The 27,643-nt window shown below is 31.5% G+C and overlaps 2 protein-coding genes across 2 annotated transcripts; both read right to left on the bottom strand.

The window, feature by feature from the left end:
* Positions 1 to 1,437: 1,437 nt before the first annotated feature.
* Positions 1,438 to 3,834, bottom strand: LOC143055319 (uncharacterized). The gene is made up of 3 exons (XM_076228454.1): positions 3,186 to 3,834; positions 2,357 to 2,473; positions 1,438 to 1,846 (listed from the first exon to the last, which is right to left on the bottom strand). The coding sequence occupies exons 1-3, from the start codon at positions 3,802 to 3,804 to the stop codon at positions 1,452 to 1,454; spliced, it is 1,131 nt and encodes a 376-aa protein (XP_076084569.1). The 5' UTR covers positions 3,805 to 3,834; the 3' UTR covers positions 1,438 to 1,451.
* A 5,102-nt stretch (positions 3,835 to 8,936) lies between these two features.
* On the bottom strand, positions 8,937 to 15,177 carry LOC143055318 (protein Jade-1-like). The gene is made up of 9 exons (XM_076228453.1): positions 15,139 to 15,177; positions 14,663 to 14,716; positions 14,030 to 14,100; positions 13,453 to 13,515; positions 13,145 to 13,263; positions 11,825 to 11,930; positions 11,336 to 11,503; positions 10,697 to 10,781; positions 8,937 to 9,120 (listed from the first exon to the last, which is right to left on the bottom strand). Exons 1-9 carry the CDS (start codon positions 15,167 to 15,169, stop codon positions 9,107 to 9,109), a joined length of 711 nt encoding a protein of 236 aa, XP_076084568.1. The 5' UTR covers positions 15,170 to 15,177; the 3' UTR covers positions 8,937 to 9,106.
* Positions 15,178 to 27,643: the final 12,466 nt, after the last annotated feature.

Below are 27,643 nucleotides of genomic sequence, written 5' to 3'. Positions count from 1 at the left end.
AAAACGTATGATTAAACAATGAACGAATAAATTTGATCTGCGATATCTGAATACAAATGCACAGTTAATTAAATATTAGAGACAAACATTCATGACCAAAAAGCTAACAAACAAATTCAAAAACAGGACATGACTGAAAAATATTTAACCAATCAATGTTCACTTTAGAAAAAAAAACGGTTTTTTTATAATCTTGAAGTTTATACAAATGTTGTAAGAATAAGTGAAAAATTGAAGATATTACAAATAATCAAAGCTGGTGTACAGACAAGATCTATATAAATAAAAATAACAAAAAAGCATTATAAACAGTATCAACAGGTCGAATTAACAAGAAAATACGATTTGAGAGTACTCGCAGTTACTGACAGCTAGTTAAAAGCCAAAACCAATTAATAATAAAAAATCATGCATCAGAGACTAAAATCGACTAAAACACATCACAGGGATTTAGTATTTTAACGTCATTAATAGTCAAAGAAGACATGACTTGTGCAATGCCAAAAATAAATGTATCGACAGGTAGTAGTATAGTGAAGAGCGACTTCTATAGAAATAAAAGTTAACGTGTCTGTGTCTCTATACATCTCGCCTCAAAAGATAATGAAATTTAGTTATGTTTTAATTTGCTAAGTTCATTTATAATTGTGGCTATATCAATGATAGATAATTCATGTCAACACAGCAGTGCTGATAACTAGGCGGATAGTAGTGGCACAGCCCTATACATCCCGTCATTGCGTTATTGTACTATGGTAAATTTTTGTATTCTTGTCTTTCATTTTGTCTTATGTGCTTTGTCTTTATGACTTTTTGTTTTTCTCTGTTGATATACATTGTATTTCTTTGTTTTTTTTTCTAGTGATTAGAATAATACAATATTGACTGATGTACCCCTATTTTTTTACATGTTTACCTATTATTTCCTTTTGGGTTCTTTCACACATTGTTATCACTATAATAAAATTTTATACGACTGTCAATCAAGTGAAAGGTTTAGCTAGCTTTACATCCAGTATTAATAACGTTTGTTTAAAATAAAGTACATGTACCAAGTCCGGAATATGACAGTTGTTATCAATTCGTGTGCTGTGTTATAGCTCTTGATTTTGACATTTGATGAGGGATTTTCCGTTTTTAATTTTCCTCGGAATTTTGTTACTTTGTTTTTTATAAACACAATGGGAAGGTTGAACAAATTTTGACGGTAACATATCAGTTGATGGTACCGGGCGAAGGTTGAGAAAAATATCAAGATCAGAATGAAAAAAAATATATATAGATCAAATGCGTTGACAAAATGTTAGGAAATCGAAATACAAACTTTTTGTGTTGAACAGAAAATATAAATATAGTTTAACTGATCAGTTTAAATTAAACAAAACTTAAAACAAATAAACCAAACATGACATAAATTGATATGATAAAGTAATACGCTTCAAATAAGTAAATTATATTTTAATGATAGATAATGTCGACCAACCCTTGTCAACATGAACAATGCCTTGTTTCCGGTCTCCAGCAGATGCTAGAACACTTATTAAATCCCCCATGCGTAGTTCAGTTGAAACCACACTTGTTCCACTCTGATCATTATCTCCGACTTTTCCTTGGATATAAACTTGAGATAAAGTTATGTTGTTTTTATGAATTTCGAACCCCGAATCGTTAGTACCAGAGTTCACTGTAACTGCAATCATGTATACACCATCTTCTTCTGCTGTAAAGGTTCCAGTTGAATGAATTGCCGACAGGTTACGTATTCCGGTCGATGTCTTCACTTCATTGAATTTTATTTCACTTCCAATTGAAACATCCCCGCCTGCATTCCAGGCAGTGAGAGCAACTGTAAATTTAAGGAAGTATATTAAAGAAAAAAGTAAAATCACAAACAATACTGAACTCCGAGGATAATTCAAAACGGAAAGTCCCTAATCAAATGACAAGATCAAAAGCTCAAACATGATGATTAAGTTATCTTAGTGCGATTTATTGGAAACCCAAATAAGTATAAGAAATTTCGTGGAAAATTGGTTTTGGTCATACTATAACACATATCTAAGACATATTTGGAATATCTCAATATAAGGCAATTGGCATTTCCTCAAATGTAAAAGTTTGATGTCATAACCCATATATATGTGTAAAAAAATCCATTAAATCAATTCTGAAATATGACAAATGTCGTGTTAACTTCTGTTATTTTCACAGATTGCTATATGCCTTTGTTAGAACTCCGAGGAAAAGTTTTACCTATGTTTAAATACCATCAATCTATTATGAAAAAAAAATCCAGATTAATATAAAAAAAATGGTGAGTTAATCATATGCAACTTTTACCATTATTAGTAATCACCTGGATAAGTTTTCTGTGCTATTGCTGCTACTTGGATACCCAGAAAAGTCTGATTAGTTTCCAAATTGGCTATTTTCAAGTCTAGCGCATTTGTTAACTCTTTGTGAACAACTGTGTCTAAAAAAACAAAGCATGAGTTATTTAAAATAGGAGAAACACGTACGTGAAATGCGGACTAGAATTCATATCATTCGTAGGCTGGTTCTCCCCGTTGCAACATACAGGTATCTTATATACCATAGTGTGTCTTATATCTGACAGAGCCTAACAGATAAAGAACAGTGTACCTGTCTATATCATTCGTTGGTTTTCACGTAAGCGTTCAACAACACCACAATCAAGGAACAACGAAACACTAAACAACTATTTATTCTTTCTTGTTAACGTTAGTAGCCGTTCAATGATAACGTCCACTTCCCATGAGAGTAAGCTCAAGTATTTTAACTGGTTCAAATTTAACAAGTGGAAGGATTTGACCACAGTCTGTTTATATAGAAATTAATCTGTTTAAAAACGTCATGATATTCAAAGCAATCAGTAAGTGGTCATTGTGTAAATATAATCATCATTGCGTAGGTTAGTATTTTGTAGGAGCTAAAGGGATACACAAATGAGCAACGAACATAGTTATGAAATGAAATGAACTCTAAAAGTAACAATAATAAAGCATTTGAAAGTGGAATTTTCATAGTTACACTAGCTACAACAAATAATGGAAAGGGCACTTGTCTTAGCATAAGATTTGCACGAGAGAAATGATAGATACACTATATGTTGTAACAGACGTTCATTCAAGTAATTAATTCACATCCTTAATTTCCATGCTTACCATTTTGGGATTTTTCTCGGAATTCGCTTTCAATTGATGTGATTTGCTGGGTAAGTTTGTGGCCAAGAGTTTTGACATCCAACTGATTCTGACGGGTTATATTCGAAATTGCAATAATATCTTGATTCCTCACCATATTGTTGTATTTGAGTTGGTTCACTTTGTTTGATGTTGCCTGTACTTGCTGTTTTAAATGTTCCATGCTGACAACTGATTGGGTTTGTTTCAGGGTTGCAACGTCTTGTGATAGTTTCTTGTTTTCATCCTTCAACAAAGTATAGTTCATTTCCAAGTCTTTGAATTTGCCTTCTAAAACTCCAAAATTGTTTTGACTTAAACTGCACGTAGCAACTAGACCATTGACTTGCAACTGCAAGGCCGAAATATCTTTCGCATGCTTCGATATATCCTTTTGTTCAAGAGACTGCACTGTCTGTTGTAGGCTAGTAACAACATGCTCTAAGAGATGTCGTGCTTGTCTTTCCTCCATTAGCAAATCAATGACGGCAATATAATGTTTGTCAGTTATAACGCCAGCATATTTGGGCGTTGTGCTGTCAACCAAAAATCCACTTACGCATTGAAAGATGAGGGAAATTATCATTAAATAAAGGAGCATCTCAGTTATCGAAACTACAGAATATTGTAAATACAATATAATACGTGTATTATCTACTTGTTTTATCTATCAATACGTTGGTTTGACCTAATTACAATGACTTGAAATACAATAGCCAATCTTTGAATTGATCAACATATAATTTACCTGAACTGAAAGACAATTCTCTATTTCGATCTCTACGAACTCTACAGTTTCGATGCTGTTCTAGTTCTATATGAACCACATATTTTTTTTAAGTGTCAATCCATTTTAAAAAAGCATTTCTTTTATTTCCCTGTTTTTGCAAACTTAATATTAAGCAAAGAGTATAAGGGATGATTTGTTTGATACTTCCAATTAGAGGTTTATGAACTATGAAGCACCAACAGTAAATAGGTAGGATATTGTTTTTACAAAATTATCCTTCAAAACCAATGTTACGGAGAGCGAAACGCACATAAAAACAACCGATGCAGATAATCTGTAAACAGTAAACTTTAACGACGTGATAACATAGAATATTGTGACCCCTAGTTTAATCAGAATTATGCAATGAATTTGAATTAAAGACAAAATGTATCTTAAAATTATCCAAAACAAAAAGGTACATATGCAGCAAAATTCCTCTATATCTGGGGGATCCATTATAAAAAAATGAAAAGAAAATGCTATAGTCTTTGTCTTGATAGTATGTTTTAACCCATTACAGTGTCTCAGTATCTAAACTCATTGCATGGTGATAAGTTAACCCCGTCCATCAATGTTAGTCTGAAATTTATTTTAGTATGTTTTTACTCATGTCTGGCGTACTAAGTTATAATCCTGGTACCTTTGATAACTAATTTCATATGCCCCAACCTTTAATTGTGTGGTAACATTATTAATTTACTGTTTATAAAAAAGTATGAATTTTTCGAAATACAAAGGATTTTTTTTTATCCCAGCCATAGATGACATTAGCCGTATTTAGCATAACTTTTCGGAATTTTCGGTCGTTATTGCTCTTCAACTTTGTACTTGTTCGGCTTAAGAACTATTGTGATGTGAGAACTACTGATGAGTCTTGTGTAGACGAATCGCGCGTCTGACGTATCAATTATTACCCTGGTTCCTTTGATAACTATTTACAGTTAACACATGTTTCAATAGAAAGCTACTGAAATTAATAAGAAACAGACGAAAGAAATAAAACTTGGTAGGTGATCTGATAATCAAAACACATACTCTCCACATATGTTATCGATCTGTTTCTCAAGGTAAGTACAGATTTGATTCGATGATAAAAACAAGAAGGCTAAGAATAATAAACACGAACCAAATGAAAAATCCGGAGTGATCTCAGGTTCTCTTGGAGTTGCGTATATTAGTACGAAATGGTTACGACAATTGAAACATATATATCATCATCGGTTACTCAGCCTCATTTTATGTGGAGCAGGATCTGCTTACCCTTCCGGAGCACCTGATATCACCACTAGTTTTTGGTAGGGTTCGTGTGGCTTATTGTTTAGTTTTCTATGTTGTGTTATTTGTACTATTGTTTGTCTATTCGTCTTTTTCATATTTAGCCATGGCGTTGTTAGTTTTTTTTTATTTATGAGTTTGACTGTCTCTCTGGTATGTTTCGTCCCTCTTTCGTTACATGCTAGATCATAAGATCAGATTCCGCAAAATTACATTTCACTTTACACGCACGCTTTATTTCGACATCCAGTTGCTGCAAACCGTTGTGCCACGTGCTAACCGAAGACACGGCATATGCAAAGTTTAAAATCTTTGGACGCTCCGAGATCAAACAATTAATTCAAGGGGCACACTACAATAAGACCACCAGATTGGTAGAAAATTGATGAACGCATATAGTAGGATAGGTTTGGCTTCTTTTCCGATTTATACCTACACTAATATGATGGCAGCTGCTGTTGTAGGTCTCCAGACTGTCTGACTGTATCTCTTTATCAAATATAGAACATGATATCTTTTTGATTTGTACACTTAATGAGTATAAAAATTGTGCAATGAGCAATCTTTTTTATGTCATGAAAAACCTCTAAGGCTTGTTACACCGTTATTTTGGATGAACCAGGAACATCCGAAAGCAGTAGGATCACGAAGTATCCGGAACGGCCAATAGTTTCAATGATGTTAAACTTCAGGAAGCCTAATTTGAGGGCAAACTACGTGAAGATATCTGACAAAAAAAATCGTTGGAACAATTTTGATGTCATACGTGCTCACATTGATGAAGAAAATAATAATTGTGACTACTTTTAGCCATTTTTTTTACTGTTTTCCTTCTATGTTTTCACATATATCACCTTCGTCAGTTGTAAAACAATTCTAGGCAGGTCTCTTTCTCCAGTCGATGTTTTACCTATGTTGAATTTTATAACTTGTCCATGATGTCTTTCTTAGAACATTCGAGGCAGCCGATTTTTAGCAGAAAAGGGGAATAGGTTCTGACAGGGAATAGATATTCAAATGTTACACATATCATAGTTATGAAAGGTACCAGGATTATAATTTAGTACGCCAGACGCGAGTTTTGTCTACATAAGACTCATCAGTGACGCTTATATCAAAATAGTTTTAAATCCAAACAAGTACAAAGTTGAAGAGCATTGATGATCTAAATTCCAAAAAGTTCATTACTTTACGAATATTTATTTACAGACAGGCAAAATATAGCAATGACTTATAGTCGTGTTTGCTTTTTACTTTGATAAAATTGAATATGTATAGTCCAACTGTACTATTTATTATAATGTTTTGATAAAAAATCATGCACTTTTCATCTCGTCTCATAAGTAAAAAAAATAACAAGAATGTGTCCAAAGTACAGGAATGCCCCACTCGCACTATCATTTTCCATGTTCAATGGCCCGTGAAATTGGGTAAAAAATCTAATATGGCATTAAAATTAAAAAGATTATACCATAGGGAACATGTGTACTTAGTTTCAAGTTGATTGGACTTCAATTTCATCAAAATCTACCTTGACCAAAAACTTTAACCTGAAACTCCCATTTTCATTTTCTATGTTTAGTGGACCGTGAAATTGGGGTCAAAAGTCTATTCTGGCTTGAAAATTAGAAATATCATATCATAAGCAACAAGTGTAATAAGTTTCAAGTTGATTGGACTTCAGCTTCATCAAAAACTACCTTGACCAAAAACTTTAACCTGAAGCGGGACAAACGGACAAATGGACGGACGAACGAAAAGACGTACGGACGCACAGACCAGAAAACATAATGCTCCTTTACTATCGTAGGTGGTGCACAAAAATAGAATTATATGCCAGTTTGAATTCTGACTGTGAATGTTCGGTTATACGTTGCCATTGAAAAATACCTAGCATCAGAATGAAATGCAGATTTGTGATTTTTCACACGGTAAATATATTTGTTAACTCTTATAGCCTCACATTTAAAGTCCTTCTTACCACTGTAGACTCATATCGTATTTTTGTCGCTTCATCCATTATTTCTTACAGTCACTGTTCATCATTCTGATGGAGATTGGTGTACATATAACTAATAATGTTTTGACATAGATAAAAAAAAAATATACAGAGCTATTGGTACATATGGTTCTGCATCAATAGTTATTGCAATATGATAATTGTAAATATACATATCAAATAAAATTTAAGACTATAACTCTGACGCATGCCAGTTATATTAAATGTCTTTGGTGATCCTTTAAAGTATGATGATGTAAAAAACTATAACGATCGATGACTAAAATGATTTTATATAAGTATTGCATGCTTCTTTTTGTAACTTCATTGGGGTGTAAAAGCGTTGACCGAATTACATTTTTTATAAAGCGCGGAAGCAATTCATTCTTAATAATGTGCGCAAGGTCAATGATTTTACAACCCTATGAAGTTACAAAAAAGAGCATTGAATATTCATAATTACATTTTTATAGCTATGATCATGAAAACACGATTTTTATCAAGTTTTAAAAAAAAATTACCTGTGCACTTTATTATTGGACATCGTGTCATCATGAATGATAAATTTTATTGTGAAGTTGCTTAAGGAAAAACGCAAGGTTGCAGAGTAGCCAATCAGAATCACGTGTTATAATAAAACATATATGTAATGTAATTATTTTAACTTACATTTTCTTCACGAATTAATAAGCCTTCCCGACAGATAAAATAGTGTATCTATTTCATACATGTCTCTGATTCCTTTCGGTTTGACATTAAAAAATGTTGTTGAATGCGATTATGGTGTATTTATATTGGTACGTTAACGTTATCAACTTAAGTAGTGAACAATCTAAGTTCGCTGAAGCCAGTTATAATCGCTTTTATATGAACTTAAGTCCGTGTTTCATAATCATACCATCCTTGCCTCTATACAATCATTTAGCTAGGGTTTTATGATTTTACATGATTTATACCAAAACCTAGCATAAATTAATAACAAATTTATAGGTTCCAATTTACTTGACAAAGTTCAGTTTAGACGGTTTTGACTATTAATTCAATTCTCCTCTCATGGTATAGATCATAATCAGCGAGGAACCTCAGGATTTCACATTTCTGCTTTGAATGATCATTATTGAAGTAAAATCCAGAAAAAAACGCCTCGGTCGCAATAGATTGATATAGTGTAACTTTCATTAAAGGTACCAGTGCTGCTTAACTAATAAATCAGTGATATGATAGGCTATGCTATTTTGTCAACTGAATAATTAGCAGAATTGTTATTTCTTTCAACGAGTAAAATAACAACAATACCGGATAATTCAAAATGGAAAGTCCTTAATCAAATAGCAAACTCAAAAGCCAAAACACATAGAACGAATGGATAACAACTGTCATATTCCTAATTGATAAATGCACATTCTAATGTAGAAAATAGTAGATTAAACCAAGTTTTATAGCTAGAAAAACCTCTCACGTGTATGACAGTCGCTTAAGATTTCATAATATTGTCAACAATATGTGAACCAAAAAATAAAACCCCAAAATTGGCAGTCAACATTTTGGTATAATCTTAATCACTATAAAACAAACACAGAAGCAAGACTAATAGGCATATCTACAAAAAAATACCATAGCAATAACAGATGTATAACTTTCAAGTCAATCGGATCTTCTATAAATAGACTATACAGTAAAAACAATAAAAGACACAACAATTTATTAAAAACTATAACACATTATTAAGATAATAGATATATAGTCATTAATATTATGATTAGATTGCAGGTTACAATATGATCCATCAAAGATAAAGTTATATATACAAGGTTCAATATAATATGGAATGTCCCACCTTCTTTTATGCCTTTCACACTACTGCATTATTCCTACAAAGAGAAATTTAATGAATGCACTACATGTATATTGATTACAATTTTGTGTTTTTTTCCATTCTAAACAACTTAGGTTCAACGGATGTTATATTTGTTATGTGAACATTTTGGAATAAAAAAACCATTCCGACAACATTGACTTATAGTATCTGTACAAGTAAAGTAGAATAATCTTTTAATCATAGAAAGAACATTATCTTGTGCACATCATACGAGGATGTAATATCCATATGAATCCTAATTTTCACTTAAATTTTGTTGAAAAAAATTATCTTTGTCGATAGCATATCAACCTATTTGACTGAAAGTCTCAATAAAATGGCATGATTTAGAAAAAATTAACTTCTGTCTTAAAAAATAAATATAAAAAGCATGCATTTAATCTACTTAGTATACATGTTATTCTACGTTTTAACTATATTGTGCTCTTTAAATGAACTTGATGGTAATTACCTTGGGAAAAATATTTACCGCATCCTTGATTAAATAGACTATGTATACCGTTTATAGCATGTGGTAAATGTCTTGGACATACATCTATCAAACAGCTGTCAAGCATATGTTCAAAATTAAAATTTCATCATGAAAGTGAAAAAAATAAAGATTTTACAGGGAAATCACAACTGATCCAGTCTGCTACATATAAGAAATGTTTATTTTATAATTTAGAGCCACACGATCTACATAATAGACACACAAAGATAATAAGGCACAGTGAACACTCTGGTGTTGATTATAGAAAAATGATTCAAAGCTCAAAAAAATTAAATTTTACATTTACTATAAATTCCATATTTTCTTAACTTTAAATATCATAACTTGTAAACTGCATATCATGAAATAATAGAGTCAATAAATTCATCATTAATACCATGTTGACCATTCATTATCAGAATCACTTTTATTTGATAGTAATCTATCAATATTATTAAGTTGGTTTGTTGTAAACTGTCTATTACGTTCTTATATCAATTATTACCCTTTTGTTTGTGTGCCTGTCTCATGCCAGGAACCTCGCTAATTGTTATCGATGTTCTTTGTTTCGTAGGGAATTTGATATTGTCTGAAATTATTTTCGCTCGAATTGGAGGTAGAAAAGCCTTAATATTTCAAAACTTTAAAGTTTTGTAAACAGTTATTTTATAATAATGACCAAATCAATGATAATTCATGTGAAGATAGAAGTGTTGACGACTTGGCTGATACCCTCATGGAATAAAAACTCCACCAGTAGTGGTATGCAAGTATTTCTATCTAAAACATGTAAAATGAAATGACTTTTTTTAAACCGAAATACACTTTCCAAAAGTATAACTACTTTGTGTGACTTTTTTTCAGTGGAAGATGATTTTGGTTGTGAAAAGTCCTAAAAAATAAAATTCTTCTTGACAATTTAGAGGACCAAACACATTTTAAATCCAAAACGTTATGACAAACTCTTTTAAGCGAAAGTAATAAAACTGAAAAAATATATGAAGAAAACGTATGTGAAAACCAAGGGCATAATACCCGTTCATATTTGATAAAATAAAATAAAAAACTGGCCTGTAATTTAACAGAAAAATGTTACCTCTTTTGGCTCCTTTATGCATCCAATGGTCAGTTGTTTTTTTCTTTCGTGGTTTAATATGATTTCGATGACTTTTACAATAAGCCTGTAATTACAATTAAACGCACTAAATGTATATCTTTCGAAAAATAAGACCACATAATTTAAAAATTAATAGATTTATGTAATCGGTTTGTAGAACTTGGTTCAGTAGCTCATCTCACAAAAGATATTAAACTACTATTGATCGAATGTTAAGTTAGACTGAAAAAACATGTCACAACAGATATATCTGATATCTTGTAAAATTGAGAATTGAAACTTTGCACAGTCACTAGTTTGTTTTTATCAACAGTTTGTTTTGTGAAAACGTTCCTCAAATTTCAGTGCAAATATTCGTTATTATTATAACAAATAAAAGCTGTAAAGAAGATTCATGTTCACGTACAACTTAATGAGTCTGATGAGAGTTTCGTGTAAATAAGACGAATAAATGGCGGGCGATTTAAAACAGTTAGATAGTTTGAAAATTACTAAAAACTAAATTTCTGAAATGGTGTGCTATGTACGGCAAATGCTATATTTACTGCTTGATAGTTTAACGTGTCTTGATGTTTACCTGTAACATACTACCTTTAAGTTTGTCGTTTTATTCTGTACCTGAAACACTGGGTCTGGTTTATCCTCAGCACAAGAGTCATCCATTCTTAAACCACTTGCATATGCACAAGTTACATGAAATGATGTAGTGCAACTCTTGACGGAACACTGGATACAAGCACCATCTTTTACATGACAAATTGAACAAATAAGAGACCACCTGCTTTCCTGCAATGCAATAATTACATATTATATTAAGTAAACTGATTAAATTAGCACGTTTTGGTCAAGATTAAGAAAAGATAAATTAAAATATGTATTTATTCATTTATTTTATTTTAATGTGTTGGTTTTGGATTTACAATCATTGTCCAAAAAGGCAAACATAGATGATTTAGCCACTTAATTTTTAATAATGCTATTAAGAGCTGAATCCAGATTTTAAAGCAATATTACTGAGCTAGGGTTTTAACAGCTGTATGTACAACAAAACAAAACAGTTTTTTTTTCTATTTTCATTTGATGAGGAAAAATAATGTCAGAACTTACTGGAATTTTTTCTATGCCTACTATCGGTTCCATTTCTTTTGGGTTTCCAAATTTGACTCCTTGTATCCACCATGCACAATTAACATGAGCCCACTGTAAACCATCACTAAAACAAATGTTCCAAAATAAAAGTACAATTGTTTTCATTGTATATACAATTTCAGAATGTTTAGCCTATTGTGTTTACGCTATCTCAAAACAACTAAATAACATCATATTACCACCAATAATGAACAGTAGGGTCCGTGTTCCCGATGATAATTGGCAGCAATTGTTTTGGTTAAAATGTATAACTGAACTTTGTAATAGGTTCAGAATACCTTCGCAACACCATGGATTTTGAGATGATATTCAGTAGATTTGATCTGTTTTGCCTGTTGCGTCTTCAGTACCTAAATAGGAAAGCTGAATAAGCAGATTCTGTTATTCATGCATTCGTCATGTTAATTCTTATCTTTTGCATCTCCGTAAGTAAAATGGTAACACGTTTTATCAAATAATCGATTATGATGTTACATGTATTCTTATCATATTTAAGTGTATATAAATTCAGATTCCTATTTTAAGTACCGTTCTTCAGTTAACATCCGGTATTTCTCTGTCCTGAGTGTTCTTGCATCTATTTGTATTAAATTCCAGTCACGTAAAAGTAAAAACACAAAAATACTTAACTCCGAGGAAAATTCAAAAAGGAAAATCAAAAATCAACAGGCAAAATCAAAAGTCCAAACACATCAAACGAATGGATAACAACTGTCATATTCCTGACTTGGTACAGGCATTTTCTAATGTAGAAAATGGTGGATTGAACCTGGTTTTATAGGTAGCTAAACCTCTCACTTTTATGACAGTCGCATCAAATTCCATTTATGTTGCCATTTTAACGGTATGTTTAAAAATGTTCCAAATAATTGAAATGTTCGTATGTTACCATTCGGACAAATTCTGAGATGATTGTGTAAAATGGAAGTGGCGGCACCTGTGTTTAGTCTCAATTTTGCAATTCTTGTTGTATTTGATGATTATGCATAACATATATAAAGTTTGAGACGATACACGAATGCGCTACTTACATTTAAGACAAAGAAACATCCGAAAAGTGACGTTATAAGGCATATTTTAATCTTGAATTTGAGCGTTGTTAATGACCAAATCAGTTAAAATTTTGTATTTAACCTAATTGAATAAAATAAAGTAGACACTTAAGTGTTTGGCAAGTTTTAAAATGTTCATTAGATGTATTCAAATTAAGGCCAAACTGAGCCCTTACCAATCGTTCTCCTTTAAAAGTCTTATGATTTTCAAATATTAAATGTATACCTGGTTATTTTCATTGCGCCGCCGGATTGTGGGCATAATGCACACTTTGGTTTCACACCTGCTTCACATGTTTTGCAAACCCAGCCACCGTCCGGGATACTTTCCACACCATAACATGCCTTCAAGATAATTAGTCAGTCGTTAGTGAATTAAACGAATTTTCTCATTTTGTCAGTAGAGAAATCATATCCAGTTCAGGCAGTTAACAGTACGTTTCAAATTCAGATTATATATAATTTTTTATCAAATATAAACAATTTACTGATATGAAGATGTAACATGCGACTTTTTCTTTATAATTCACATACCTGATGAACATATAACTCGCAGCCGTCACAGCATATCATTTCGTTATTTTCTTCTGGACTTATCTGAAATGAAAGTAATATTCAGCTGCTGAAAAAAAATATATTAGCTGTGTTGCATGGACTTACAATGTTGCGGAAGTTATTTTTTCAGTGCTCTTACATATTGTAATTGATTTGGTCTTCAAACTGTTCTAATTCGATCCCTATTATTTTACCCGTTTATTAATCAGTACTTCTGTGTTGTCTTTCAATATCATAAACACGGGAATGTTAAGTAAATTTTCTGTTTTAAATCTTTTTAATTATTCAATATGTACCTTTTTTCTAAGACTATGAAACAGTTGAACATAACTTATATGTTATTTAGTGTCTTTTAGTGTGTGTGTGTGTGGTAATTTTCATATTCTAAGATTCAATCAAGTTGATATTTGTTTGAATATGGTTGCCAAAATATGTAACACTTTAAACTCCTGAGCGGAGATGTAAGTTAATTGATCAAATGAAACTAAAAATGATATAAAGAAAATTCTGATGTATAGCCGAAAGTACTTCATTGCGATGTAAAGGATATCCTTACATCTTTACAAACTGAACACGGTGCATTTTCGTCGACCTCTGTTACATCTCTTCCTTCCTGACATTCAGGACCTAGAAAGTAATTGAACGAATTATCATTGATGATGAAGAAATCAAATACATAATCGGATGAAATAAGATCCTTTATGAAATAAAAGTTGTGAAGTGTCGTATTTCAAACAAGAAATTTTCTTTTTCTAAGTATAAACTATGTGTTATATTACAAGATATTCCTTTATAATTTTTAGTAGTCATATATTATCCACATTTATTTCATCATGCAGGTGCCAATGTGAAATTCAATTAAACAATACATAATGATTTAATTAAGTAAATAAGAATGTAACAATTGCACACAGATGGTCCACTCGCACCATCATTTTCTATGTTCAGTTGACCTTGAAATAAGGGTATACAAACTATAATTTGGCATTAAAATTTAAAAGATAATTTCATAAGGAACATGTGTCTATGATTCAAGTTAATTGGACTTCAACATCATCAAAAACTACCTTGACCAAACACTTTAACATGAAGCAAACCAGACAGACGAATAAACGAACGGACGTATAGATAAAAACCGATAATGCCTCAGGGTGAGGCAAAAAAAGACTAGCTATATTAATATTATTACCTCTGATAATTTCATCCTCGTCAACATCAAATCTAGCCCTTTTCCGTTGTAGTTCTTTAAATAAACAGATCTTTTGTTATGAAATTGCCAGTAATTCTTATAGGACAACTTTGAAGGAAATATAATGGAAAACTATGCGACTGCCATAAAATTTAGAGGATAAGCAAGCTATAAAACCAGGTTTAATCCACCAATTTCTACACAAGAAAATATCTTTACCAAGTCATGAATATGACAGTTGTTATCCATTTGTTTGGTGTGTTTGAGCTTTTTATTTTGACATTTGACTACTGACTCTCCGTTTGAGTTTTCCTCGAAGTTCGTTATTGTTGTAAATTTTCTTTTTGAACAACTATTGCAAAGAAAGAATACGTTGAAAATGAAAGAGTAATAATATGTAAAAATATTTACGCGTTATGTGAATACCATATAACTCTTTTAATTTTTTAATTTTTAATTATTCTTATAAAAACTACCTTCTATTAAGTGTTCTTCTTCCTCTTCCATTTTGCAATATTCTCCTGGAAATTTGACCAGTGTCATTTTATATTTTGATTTAAAAAATTAAACGAGTATAATTATTGTGAAACGTACTAATTTTTTTGTTTAACCCTCTTTGGGTGTCTTGTTCTTGAACGAAGAAAGAGTTATACATAACATTCAGAGAAAATAAAACTATAACATCATCCGCCATAAAAATGAAGACTCATTTTAAAAGTTTGAAATAATTTTAGATTCAGGAAGTTATCTCCCTTGTTCTATGTTCTGATTTCAAATTTCTGTTCATTTTAGTTTTATCAGTTCCTCTATGTATTCATACGGTAGTGCCTATTCACTTAATAAACTGTTAATGTTACAAAAAAGTACTGTTTATGTGTATAGATATAGGAAGATGTGGTGTGAGTGCCAATGAGACAACTCTCCATACAAATAACAATTTAAAAAGTAAACCATTATAGGTTAAAGTACGGCCTTCAACACGGAGCCTTAGCTCACACCGAACAACAAGCTATAAAGGGCCCCAAAATTACTAGTGTAAAACCATTCAAACGGGAAAACCAACGGTCTAATCTATATAAACAAAACGAGAAACGAGAAACACGTATATATTACATAAACAAACGACAACTACTGTACATCAGATTCCTGACTTAGGACAGGTGCAAACATTTGCAGCGGGATTAAACGTTTTAATGGATCCAAACCTTCTCCCTTTTTCTGAAAAAATAGCATAACATCACAACAAAGAAAAACATACGATAAAATATCAATTGGCAGACTTAACTCAATACTTACTTTTTGCTTTTTCAAAATTTTCAAAAACATCTAAAACAAAATGCAAAAAATACATGTACGATTGTATTAAGCTTAATCAAACCATTGGATTTTCATTGACAGTGTCCATGTTATTAATATGACCATGGACTCACTTACACATACGTTTTTTGGTTGTGATTTCTGATGATTTTTGTTTAGTTTTGTGTGTCATATATTGTGAAATATTCAATTCGAACATCTGTGTTAAAACGCTGTTCAATTGGTAACATTCGTGTATGTCTTTCTTTCTGATGATTTGTTCAATGTTTCATTCTGAATTTTCACAATTGGTCATGTCTTAGGGTTAAAATTTCACATATTTTTATACTTTTAAGAACTTAGTATTGTTTTGTTAGACAAAATTCCATTATATAATGCTGAAATAGTGATTGGGATTTCAAACATGAAACACCACGTTTTTTACTTTTATCATCATACCGAGGTACTCGATTTCGCCCAAGTTTTATGATGCAATATCTTTATTTTTCTCTGTAGTATTTGGAGACTGCTGTATGTGGTAAATTCATCTTTAACGTAAGATTTTAAGTTGTTATCTTAGCTCAATCTTACTTTTTCTTTGGGTCCTGCAGCTGTTATTTATAGTCATATTGTAGTTCTACGAACCTCCTTCAAGACGTGGATAATATAATTGACATTTGTTTATGAGCTAGAACTCTTAACAAAAGTAAAAATAAATTATTGGAGGATAGAAGTTGCACAAAATAAACTCTGCTTTACATTTTGAAGTTAAATTATCCAAAAGACATAGACAACTCTATAGGAATATTAAATGTTTTCCTTTATGAATGAAACTTACTTTTTATGATATTACAATTTCGCTTTCTATACTTTGATATAGTTTGAATCTCTTCTCTTTCCAATTCATACTGATTTTTTTTGGTTTTGATCCTCTCTCTTATTTCATTATTTTGTTTTTCTAACTGTGCTATCTTTTGTCGATTGTTTTCATCCTTTTTTTCTAGGGTTTTAATCTGGTTACAACTCTTCACATACTGCTTTTTCATAATTTCAATTTTTTCAAGACTTTTTTCACACTTATTGCAACAAAAACTGCGATGACACATTTGGCACTCTACAAAACAGTCACTGCAACCTGTCTCTGTCGTTTTACCTACAGTGGTCGAAACTAGATAAAAGAACTATGCAATTGTTTTCTGTATTCAAACCTATCCAATATGTTTTAAAGGTAAATAAAGTTATAGCATATCATTTTACTCATGTCTTTCATATTTTAACATATCTTAATACATTGTAAAAGAGTTTGTCAATAAGTTCTATACCCATGCTTGTCTATTTTATTTGACCAGTCAAATATTCTTTTTCAGTTTTATATGCTAAAAATGTTTCAGATTTGATAAGCTTTGGATTTTCGAATAATTTGGCCTTGAGCATCACTGAGCAGACTTTGATTGTTGAAATATGCATCTGATGTCGAAAAAAAATGAAACCGTAAATGTTATTACACCAAGTCTCATGAGTATTGTTTATTTTGGTGACTATGAGTATCGCTAATCCGGGTTTATGTTTTGGGACGCTTTATAACTGCTAAATTTTAAAACACGATAGGTGGGCATTACAAATGATCATTTTTAAAAGTATGACTAACTAACAAATTATAATAATATGACAGGCAGTCGCACCACATCATCTTATTTTCATACCATGCAATTTCAAAATTTATGTCTGCACTTCCACAAAAGAATCCAGATTAATTGTTTTGTATCTTGACCTGCAATCACTAAACACGAAAAACGTTGATAATAACTCTAGGAGTTATCGATTTTTTTTTATAAGACATGCAACTGTTTTCTGGATTTGTAAAATTCATTATGAGTCAGCATCAATTTTATCCCGTACCATCTGTATAATTTTCATAATTAGCATATGCCTTTACCTTTGACTTGCTGAACGTTTTCGTCATCTACAACATCACGCTGATCTGGACTTTTGTTTGGGCAAGTTTTCTCTTGCTGCTTTCTGATACTACGAGACTGTAAGAATAGTTGTAATATTGATTTACCTTTATCTAAACAACAATACCTTAAGGTTCATCATAATAATTGGACAAATATGGCCGTTTTTTTTTCTCAAATACTACTATGTGTACATACTCACCTGTAAAATTTGGAAAGTTTTAAGGCCTGGTATCAACTTTATATAAAAAAGGCATTTTGAGTTTTATAAAGATAAAATCGTTTTTGTATTCTGATGGGCATTGTTTTTCCTTCCTTTGTAGAAGGTGTAAAAATAAACAAACACCTGCATTCCATTTGATACTGTCCACTCAGTTACCACCTTTTACTCACTTATAGATGAGTAGATATGTATTGTCCACGCCAATCAAGGACAATCAATAAAATAAAAACCAGTTGTTACCTGAGAGAGAGCATCTCAAAGTTGTTTCGAAACTTAATTTATTTTTTACACCTTCTGCAGGAACGAAAATAAGGCCCATTAAAATCCAAAAACGATTTTTATCTTTCTGATATGTAATTTTTTTTTATATCTAGTGGTTGCCAGGCATCCAAACTTTCTAAACTGCACGGGAAAAAGTCTGTACACAGAGTTGTTTTTTTAGTGAAACTACGGCCATATTTGTCCATTTGTTGTAATCAATCTTAACACACCTCAAGTCAATCTGTATTCAAAGTTGTAGAGAGTGCAACACTAGTTCTGTTGATGCATTTGGGGATTTCCGTCGTTACAAAAGAATAGTCTATATACAGCAGAAACGAATAGGTCATACAGTTTGAATTATAAGAAGCACCCAAAAAGTCATAAAAACACGAAAAAACATGTAAATACGAAAACTATATGTTCAGTAGAAAAACTGAATATTGTTGATCTATTTTGTTCAGTGTTTACAGTCTCACCATACATTTTCTCGAAATAAAAGGGTGACATTTAAGCTTTGAGATATTTATTTCGGTATCAATTCATGTAAGTAAACTGTTTTAAACAGTAACTATCATTTGGATTAAGTGTGAAAACAAATTTAAAATTTACCTTTTTATTATCATCTTTTATATTTACTCTCTTCACTTCTACATTACTGATCTCAATTTCATTTTTCAGTAGATCAATACTAGTTTTGACTGATTCTTCAAAAAAAAGTAGGTGGAACTTTACTAGCTAAACCTAAAACGGACCCTTCTAGCATTGTCCACCATTTATCTAAGGTTCCTTTGTCAAACGATGACAAGCTTTTAGCATCATTCAGATTATTAACTATATCTTTGACTGTTGTTATCCACGTTTCCTCGGAAGGGCTCAGGCTTACACAGTGCGTCATCAGAGTGTATGTAAGTGTGGTGTCAAGTTTATCTAGTGAACATTGCTCGTTAACCTTAACATCGCAAATGCAATATTGTTCCACAGTATTTCCGTTGACAATTGAATGTCCATTTGTTGTATCTGTTCCTAATATATAAAGTTTCTTTAATTGTTCTTCTTGTAAACCTCTACCGTCCTTTCTTAGAACCCCAGAGCATTTACAACATTTTGTAGAATTACTCCAAAGATGAAAGATTGAGTGCTTGTGAAGATCGAGAAACTTTTTGAAAGATTTTTCAAAGTTAATTAGTATGTTCGATTTAATAAATGATCGAACAACCATTGCAGCAATTTCTTCCGAAAATTTAAGCAGTTTTAAGAACTTCTTTTCTTCCACGGAACTCATTGTTGCTGAAAGATATCAAAGTTCACACAACTCAACAATTTAGGACAAATTATCCTTTCATTCAAGATAGTCAGATAAGTTTTGGTTAACTGACATTAATAAGATAATGAAGGAAAAAATTCCTCCCTTTATACAACCATGCATACCAAGAACTAACAAACCAAAACCATCACTACATTGAAATTGCAATAACTCGTTTGAACGCAAAATAGTCTTAATAATTTTTAATACTAGCTTTTAACCTCAAGTTCCTTGTTTTTCTTCTTCAAGAAAATCAGATATAAAGGTTGAAAAAAAGAGAAACTTGTTTACTTCAGCCTTACAAATAGTGAATTTTGACTTTTACAATTAGCGTATTTATTACAGCAATTATCAAACTTAGAAATCATTTAGAAAGCATGACTGATCATCAATTCATAGAGATCTCATTGTTAATGTTAATTTTGGAAATGTAATAGAAGCATAATTGTTCTAGAATAATCCTGAACTAAAAATAATAATATGCCACATTATTCTGGCAAAATTACCTTGCCTACATTGGCAAGAAACATTTTATGAATACTCAATCATTAAGAAAGAATGCCAGATCCCAAGTTCATAAAGATCTCATTTTTGGTGTTTATGTGTTAATTTTGGAAATGTGATAAAAGCATAACTGTTCTAAAATAATCCTGAACTGAAATAAAAAAATATTCAACTTTATTCTGAATGTTTTTTTGCCTACAAAAGCAAGAAACATTCTATACATCTATTGACTAGAAACAAATGTTTTTATATGCATAAAAATTGATGTCTTCTTGCCAAAAAATCAGGATACGAAATATATCTTAGTACTTTGCTTAAAATATCGGAGTTCATCTTTTTGATAACATTTTCTTAAAGTTTAAGATATGATAATGTTCGATTGTTTGTGGTGAATGAGGTAGGAGATATTTTATAATTTTTGGAGTAGTTAAAAGTTCAATATAAATAACCCTTCTTGAATCAATCAAATTTTATCAATTTACGCTGACTAATACTAGGTTTACGAAATTGACACCGCAAATCTTAATCGAAAGATAAAAAATAAAAAGGCTGAAGAATGTCTTATTTTGTTGAGAAAATGATGTCATAGGAGGGAATGTATATTCATATAACAAACAAAGTTTTTGTACAGAAAAAATGCACATATTGCATTATCTCCAAAAAACATATACTAAATAAGTCTTACAAAATATATGAGAATAAAAAGCATGTCTTTTTTTTAAACTGCCCCACATCTCACAGTCAAATGAAAACAGTAGTTTCCTGTATGAATCCGTCGTTGGAACTAAGGTCAAAGACTAAGTTTTTCATATTGAAGTTATAATTATGCTAAACTAGTTATTGAAAAATATAAAGTTGTATACATAATATTGCTATTTTTATTTTCATTCTACCATACCTATTCGTTATCTTTTGATTATTTGCAATAAAATATTGACCTGAATTGAAATGAATTATTCTAAAATCAATTTTGACTGAATCTTTTTGGGTTAAAAAGAAATGATCAAATCACAAAGAATAACCAGCAAGACAAACAATATACTATTTCTTTTTTCCTTTGTAGTATTTGCGCCAGTGAATCCGCGTCATCGCAATGATTATCTAAATCTTCATATGTTCAAAAAAGCATGATAATTTCAGGTACATTTGTATTACAAAAAAATCTTTTCAATAACGAGGCTAAGGCTTTAATTCCGAATAAATTCTTTTTTGTCACCTGATGTGTCTACTTAACACACGCAACTTTGCAGTATTTATGAAAAACGCGGGATTATAATTTGAGGTATATGGTTGCTTATACATTTACATTTTCAACGATTATGGGTTAAATCCATTGTTGCTGTAAAAAAATGTAAAGAATAAATTCCATTAAAGAACTTACCATGTCTATATAGTTCTTTTATTCCAAAATAAGTATTTGAAGTGAACTTTTAAAACAGTGACGTTTAAGTCAATCCGATCTGCATAAATGTTTTTTAAAATACATGTGACCTAGTAAGTTTAAAATTCATATCTTATCGTATAACGTTAACAGAATGTATGGCGTGTCAACGTAACATATTTAGAATATAGAATGGAAACGGAGAATGTTTCAAAGAGACAACAACCCCATTAAGAGAACATTTTCATTTCAGAAAACTAACGACCTAAATTATAACCAAAAATTTACAAAAAACAAATAAGGCAGACAAGCTACAATCTTCTGACTTGGTACAGACGCATAAAGAATGTGGCAAGGATCAGGTTTTGAGCACTAAACCCTTCCCTAACATGGAACAGTGGTGAAACAGTACACCATAAGAAAGAACTATAGATATCAGTTAAAAGAGGATTTACTCATCTGATGGATAGAAAAAGGAATACATCTAACAAAGTGAGGTGAATGGTTACTTAATCCCTCCCAAAGGTCATAAGTACAGATATGAGAGTACTCGCTGTTAGTGACAGCAGGTTCAAAGACAATGACATTTACTTGTCCTGAAAATATTCATGTATCTAAGACGTAAATATCAATCAGTAAATATCAAACATCAAATGGATTTAGTGTAACGACGCCATTAACAGTCAGGATGAAAACACAACCGTGTGCAAAGCCAAACTATAAGTATTTAAGCAACAATACCGATTTCTAAATTTCATAAATCGATTTAGAAGATACAAATAGAGACATATGCTTCTGACGCAGTACATTTTTTTTTTACTGTATATGAACTTTTAACGCTAGGTCTATTCCTCAGCCGTTGAGTTTAGAGTATCATTAGATCAATATGAAGAACGTCGGTACTGGCATAAACATTCTTATATTTTCTTCATTCTTACTATTTCACAGTTGCTATGCTATCTTTTTTGTTCTGGTCAACTTCCTACTCCTGATAATGTTAACATTCTATTTACGATAAACAATCAAACAACGACCTTATTAAACGTATCTGAATTGCCCAATACGTAAAGTGTTACCTGATCCCTTTTGCGATACCGAATTCGAATAAAAAAATCTTCTAAATAGAAAATGTTGGCAACAGTCATGACAGAAGTTTTCCGATGTTCAAATCTAATTAACTGATTACAAAGATATAAATCAAGGTAGTAAACAAAAAACTGAAGAATCTTATAAATTCAAAGGAGCAATACCACGTGTGTCGACAGGAAAGTCATCACTTGCAATACACGAATCAGCTGTCAAAACTCTGTCAAAATGTCTCAATGTCTCGTATATCACGACACTTACACAAAAGAAAATCCTGAATAATCATAGCTATATATATATATATATTAATATTTGATATGTTCCTTCAGAATTTCAACAAAAGATGTAGAACTGGATCTTCCAACATTGCATTGGATACCAAAAGGTTGTATTTCTGTAAATATAGACAATGCAATTTCCCATAGAAACTCCCATTTGGGGCTTAAACTGTGACACTTTTACTATGAAGTTTCGTGAAAAATTAGATCCTAGAACAGAAAGTTGATATGCACAAATACTTTATTCAAAAGTCAAAACATAGGGCTGTGCAGCATGTTTTCAACAGATATATGCCCTGAGTTTAAACTTATACTAAACTAGTTTTCTACCCTATCTTTTACTTTTTGTCAACTTCAGATTTCATTTTTCACCACAAAGTAAGTTGTTATACTGGTACCAAGTTATTTCTCTATGAGATAAAACATAGGGATCATATCTATAACAGAGTTGGCGTGAATCAGATGTGGATGCTAAAAAAATCAAAAGATAATTTAGAGTACATACAATCTAAGACTCTTTCATCTTGCAATAGTATTAAAACATTTGACTTTTCTACACTTTATCATTGATATGGTTATAAATGTATCTATAAATTAACTGTTTACAAAATTTTGAATTTTTGAAATTCTACGTCTTTTTTTTTTTTTTTACCTCAGGCATATATTATCTTAGCTGTATTTGGCAAGACTTTTAGGAATTTTGAACGTCCATGTTCTTAAACTTCGGACTTTATTTGGCCTTTTTAACATTTTTTGGCGTCACCGATGAGTCTTTTGTAGACTAAACGCGCGTTTGGCGTATATACAAAATTTTGTCCTGATATCTATGATGAGTTTATTTACAACCACTGGGTCTATGCAACTGCTGGTGGAGATTTATTTCCCCGAGGGTATCACCAGCCCAGTAGTCAGCACGTTTTGTGCTGACATAAATTATCATTGATATGGTTATATTTATAAATTAACTGTTTACAAAATTTTGAATTTTTGAAATTCTAAGGCTTTTCTTTCTCATGCATAGATTACCTTAGCTGTATTTTCCAAAACTTTTAGGAATTTTGATCGTCAATGCTCTTCAACTTCGGACTTTATTTGGCCTTTTTAACTTTTTGTTGGATTCGAGCGTCACTGATGAGTCTTTTGTAGACGAAACGCGCGTCTGGCGTATATACAAAATTGTGTCCTGATATCTATGATGAGTTTATTTACACAAGTATTCCCAATTCAAAACTAAAAAACAAATTGAAAGAGTGACCACTGATATAGATTTATTTCATTAATGAAATGGCAAAGTAGATACAAGTATCTTGTCTTAGGGAGGGATAAATCATACTTTGTAAAGAATCACTCTGATTCAAACAAAAAATTCTCTGAAACTGAAGTTTTCAAGATGCTTGATTTCTTGATTGATAACATATTTGTTACGTTTGGAGGACGTGTTTTACAACAGACTGTTGGCATTTCAAATTTAATGGGAACCAATTTAGCCCTCTTCTTGTTCCTTTATTATTATTATTATTAGCCTGACGTCTTATAGAAACTTCTTAGAAAGAAAGATAAGAAGATAGCAATATCCTTTAACTTTACTTTCCGCTGTATAGATAATGTTCTCTCATTAAATAATTCAAAATTCGGTGACTTTGTTGAACTCAATTATCCCATCGACCTGGCGATTAAGGATACAGCAGATACAGTTTAGTCTCATGTCTTGACTTACGTCTAGAAATCGATAATTTGGGTAGGTTGAAAACAAAACTTTACGACAAGAGAGATTTCCATTTAGCAACATTCCAGCATTCGGAGTATACATCTCCCAATTAATACGATGATCTAGGGCTTGTATTTTCTATCATGATTTCCTTGATAGAGAGTTGCCGCTCACACCAAAAGTTCTAAATGGTGAAGTTGAAACCATCCTTTCGTAAATTTAAAGGACGCCATCCGTTGATTGGTTGACCATTATGGAATAACCGTTTCTTAGATATTATCGGATATGTTTCTTACTTCGTAACTACAATTCCATTCCCTTTTCACGAATGTGAATCAGGCCGTTTACCGAGTCTGTAATAACATAAGCAACACGACAGGTGTCACATGTGGAGCAGGATCTGCTATACCCTTCCTGGAGCACCTGAGATCACCCCCAGTTTTTAGTTGGGTTCGTGTTGCTTTGTATTTAGTTTTCTATGTTGTGTCTTGTGTACTATTATTCGTCTGTTTGCCTTTTTCTTTTTTAACCATGGAGTTGTCAGTTTTTTTTCGATCTATGTGTTTGACTGTCCCTCTAGTATCTTTTTCCCTACTTTTGATTATCAATGAGACAACTCTCCACCAAAGACTCGACTCGTAACTAGTAATTCAAAATTTGTCAATCAATACCAATTTTGCTAGTTTAATCTGTTACCACTTGATGACATATGGAATGACGTGACGGAAAGCTACAACGTTTTCAAAACACTATACATTCCATAATGCAAAACACCATACTTTGGCAAGAGTAAATGTAATACTACGCTACATTATACAGAAAACAAACAATTAATTAACATAACATGGCAAAACATCTAAATATAAAAACCTTTCTTGTAGATAATTTATTGAACCTAATGATAAAGTACTCTAATATCACAAGATTACCAATGAGAGGTTGGGTTTAGTTACAATGCAAATCATTCTTTGTGTTCTGAACTTGATCTCATGAATTTTGAGTATTCTGTATCTTGTAATTGCTAGCATTTTTATAAAAGCACTTAAACAAAATATCCAAATGACACTACCGAATTTATCAGTACAGGACTAAAATATGTGAAGGCTATCTCTACAAAACAACCCAATGACACAAATAATCAGACATCTAGAGGTCAACATATAGTTAGACTCTATGATATGAAGACATTCAACAACACTGACTGAAAAGATTACTTACTGCAAAATGGTTACTGAGTCCTTTATAACATTTCCACATAGACGTTAAAACGTAATGTTAAAAAAAAACGTTTTGAAAGTTAACGAATGTTGAAAATAGAACACCTGACCTGTTTAAGAGATAGACGTTTCGATCGATTTACAGGTGATAAATTACAAATATATTTTTTACAAATAAGAGCAGACAAAAACCCAGAAAAAATGGATATGGTTAAATGAGCCTTACATTGACGCATCGCCTAATATAAAGAAAAGTAAATCTGTTACAGCTAAGTGACCTAAATTTTAATAATAGATAATGTTGACCAACCCATCTCAACATGAAGTGTTTCACGTGAACCAACACTGACTGTATCGCCCCTTTGTAACTCAGTCGACACCACACTTGTTCCACTCTGGTCATTTTTGCCAACTTTTCCTTGAATGTAAACCCGTGATAGAGGAATGTTGTTTTTATAAATTTCAAAAGCTGAATCGTTCGTATCAGAGTTGACTGTCATCGCAATTATGTAAAGACCATCTACTTCTACTGTAAAAGTTCCCGTTGAATGGATGGCTGCCAGATTACTTACTCCAGTTGATGTCTTAACTTTGTTGAACTTTATCACTTTGTCAGAGGTAACGGTCCCACCCTCGTTCCAGGCAGTGAAGGCAACTGAAAAAATACGCTGAATTAAGTCAATGTTTTAATTAAAATTAAACCAATGTGAAAGAATGATCTTTTATTTGGTCGGTTCCTATACTTTAACAGCAACTTATACAATTCTGATTTCAATTTTATAACATTCAAACTGGCAAAAAGTGTAATTATCCGTTTGAAACTATTATTGTGTAATTTATGTTATGACTGTATCATTACCATATGTCTTAATTAATATAATCGATGAAATATGTTGCAGTTCTACGTATATTGCAAAATAAAGGAAATATTATTGAATAACAGGTTTTTTTTTCTATGAAAAATTATAGTGTGATGGGTATATCTATTGCATGAGAAAAAATGTGAGAATACAACAAAGCATGTTGTTTTATTATCTAATTCATTACCTGGTTGATTGTTATGTGTAAATGATGCTAGCTGAGTATTCAGAAAAGTCATATTAGTTTCCAAACTTGATATTCTCAAATCGAGGTCTTCGGTTAACCGTTTAATAGCTGTATCTGAAATATTAAAAGTGCTATTATTTGGAAACACGTGTAATGTGAACAAGAATTCCCATCGGAAGTTACTATAAATATATATATATAACTTTTTTCATGATGATGATATGAATAACAAAAGGTATAATGACTAAAAGTTCACATTTGCACAAGTATTCATATAAATTAAACATACGGTTAAAATATTAAAAAAGCATTGAGCATAAAATGAAGGAAAAAGTTGTGTTCAGCGTTATATTAAAAAAGACGGTTCATGTATTAAGCAATAGGTCACACTTATAAATATCTATGCTTATCATTTTGGGTTTTCTTTCGGAATTCTTGTTCAACCGATGTGATTTGCTGAGTAAGATTTTGGCTAACAGTTTTGATATCCAATTTATTCTGGTTAGTTATTTTCGAAAGGCCAATAATATCCTGATGCATCACTGTATTGCTATGTTCGAGTTGTTTTACTCTGTTTGTTGTTGCCTGTACTTGCTGTTTTGAATTTCCTATGTTACCAATTGATTGGGTTTGTCTCAAGATTGCAACGTCTTGTGATAGTTTCTGGTTTTCATCCTTCAACAACGTATAATTCATTTCTAAATCTTTGAATTTGCTTTTCA

Source organism: Mytilus galloprovincialis, chromosome 12 (assembly GCF_965363235.1).
Source record: "Mytilus galloprovincialis chromosome 12, xbMytGall1.hap1.1, whole genome shotgun sequence".
Classification (NCBI taxonomy): Eukaryota; Metazoa; Mollusca; class Bivalvia; order Mytilida; family Mytilidae; genus Mytilus; species Mytilus galloprovincialis.
Note: the sequence above shows the minus strand (reverse complement) of the source record. Positions and strands in the feature narration are given on the sequence as shown.